This window comes from Pygoscelis adeliae, unplaced genomic scaffold (assembly GCF_000699105.1).
Source record: "Pygoscelis adeliae isolate BGI_AS28 unplaced genomic scaffold, ASM69910v1 Scaffold449, whole genome shotgun sequence".
Lineage (NCBI taxonomy): Eukaryota > Metazoa > Chordata > Aves > Sphenisciformes > Spheniscidae > Pygoscelis > Pygoscelis adeliae.
This window is the reverse complement of record NW_008825574.1, coordinates 19,067-19,948: the sequence shown is the minus strand read 5'-3', so window position 1 is coordinate 19,948 and position 882 is coordinate 19,067. Positions and strand designations below refer to the sequence as shown.

Here is an 882-nt window from a genome sequence, read left to right as displayed (position 1 = left end):
GCCCCGGGCGTCGCGGTGGGCCTCCCCACGGGCAGGGGGAGGACAGAGGACCGGCGCCACTGGCTGTAAGCTGGACTCCCCTGGATGCAGCAGGGACCCCTGCCTGGGGGCCAGGACATCCCGCTCGGCTTGGCTCAGTGTCTGCCATGCAGCTGCTCGCCCCGCTGGGTGCCTCGAGGAGGGCTCCTGCTGGCATGCCACTTGCTGCTTCAGTGCTGCTGCTGGGGTGCAGCGCTGTGGGGGGGTTTGGGACAGGGAGCAGGGAAATGGGGTGCCTTGGAAAGGGGTGGCTGATGGGGGGACCCATGGTGCCCTTGCGACACCCCAGGCTGGCTGTGTTTTGGAGAGTGTGACCTTCAAGGGCCCAGCCTCCATGGACGTTCTTTGTGGCACCCGTGGGGGTATCCCCATCCCCTGCTTGGGGGGTGACAGGGATGGGGAGTGGGTCTGGCCTGGTCTTGGCCTTGGAAATTGGGGAGGAGACTTGCTGCATGGGGCTGGGGACCTCTTGCGTCTTCATGGTTGTGCCTTCACAGCAGGGGTCCAAGCAGAGCATCCCCACGGGGTGCTCTCTGGCATACTGACCTGCAAGCCCATCACCTCCTCATCAGGCCTGTGCTGCTCCTGCTGCCCTGGTGTTGTTCGGGCTGGGGGCTCAGGCTGGCGGTGTCCTGAGCGTGGGGTGTCTCAGCAGGATCGGGACCGTGGCTGGAGCCGCCCCCCTGCCCTGCTGAGCGCACATGTCCGCCTGCCCATGCCCAGAAGATGACCAGGCTGCTCTTGGGGGTGACCCTGGAAAGGATTTGCAAGGCCGTGCTGCTGCTCTGCCTGCTCCACTTCGTCATCATCATGATCCTCTACTTTGACGTCTACGCGCAGCAC

General features: G+C 65.2%; 1 protein-coding gene across 1 annotated transcript in view; it reads left to right on the top strand.

The window, feature by feature from the left end:
* Window positions 1–709: 709 nt before the first annotated feature.
* B4GALT2 (UDP-Gal:betaGlcNAc beta 1,4- galactosyltransferase, polypeptide 2) overlaps window positions 710–882 on the top strand; it is a 1,746-nt gene continuing 1,573 nt past the window's right edge. Inside the window, exon 1 of the mRNA XM_009332540.1 lies at window positions 710–873. Within this exon, the coding sequence (XP_009330815.1) occupies window positions 766–873 (108 nt within the window). The 5' untranslated portion in view covers window positions 710–765. The remainder of the gene's footprint in view (window positions 874–882) is intronic.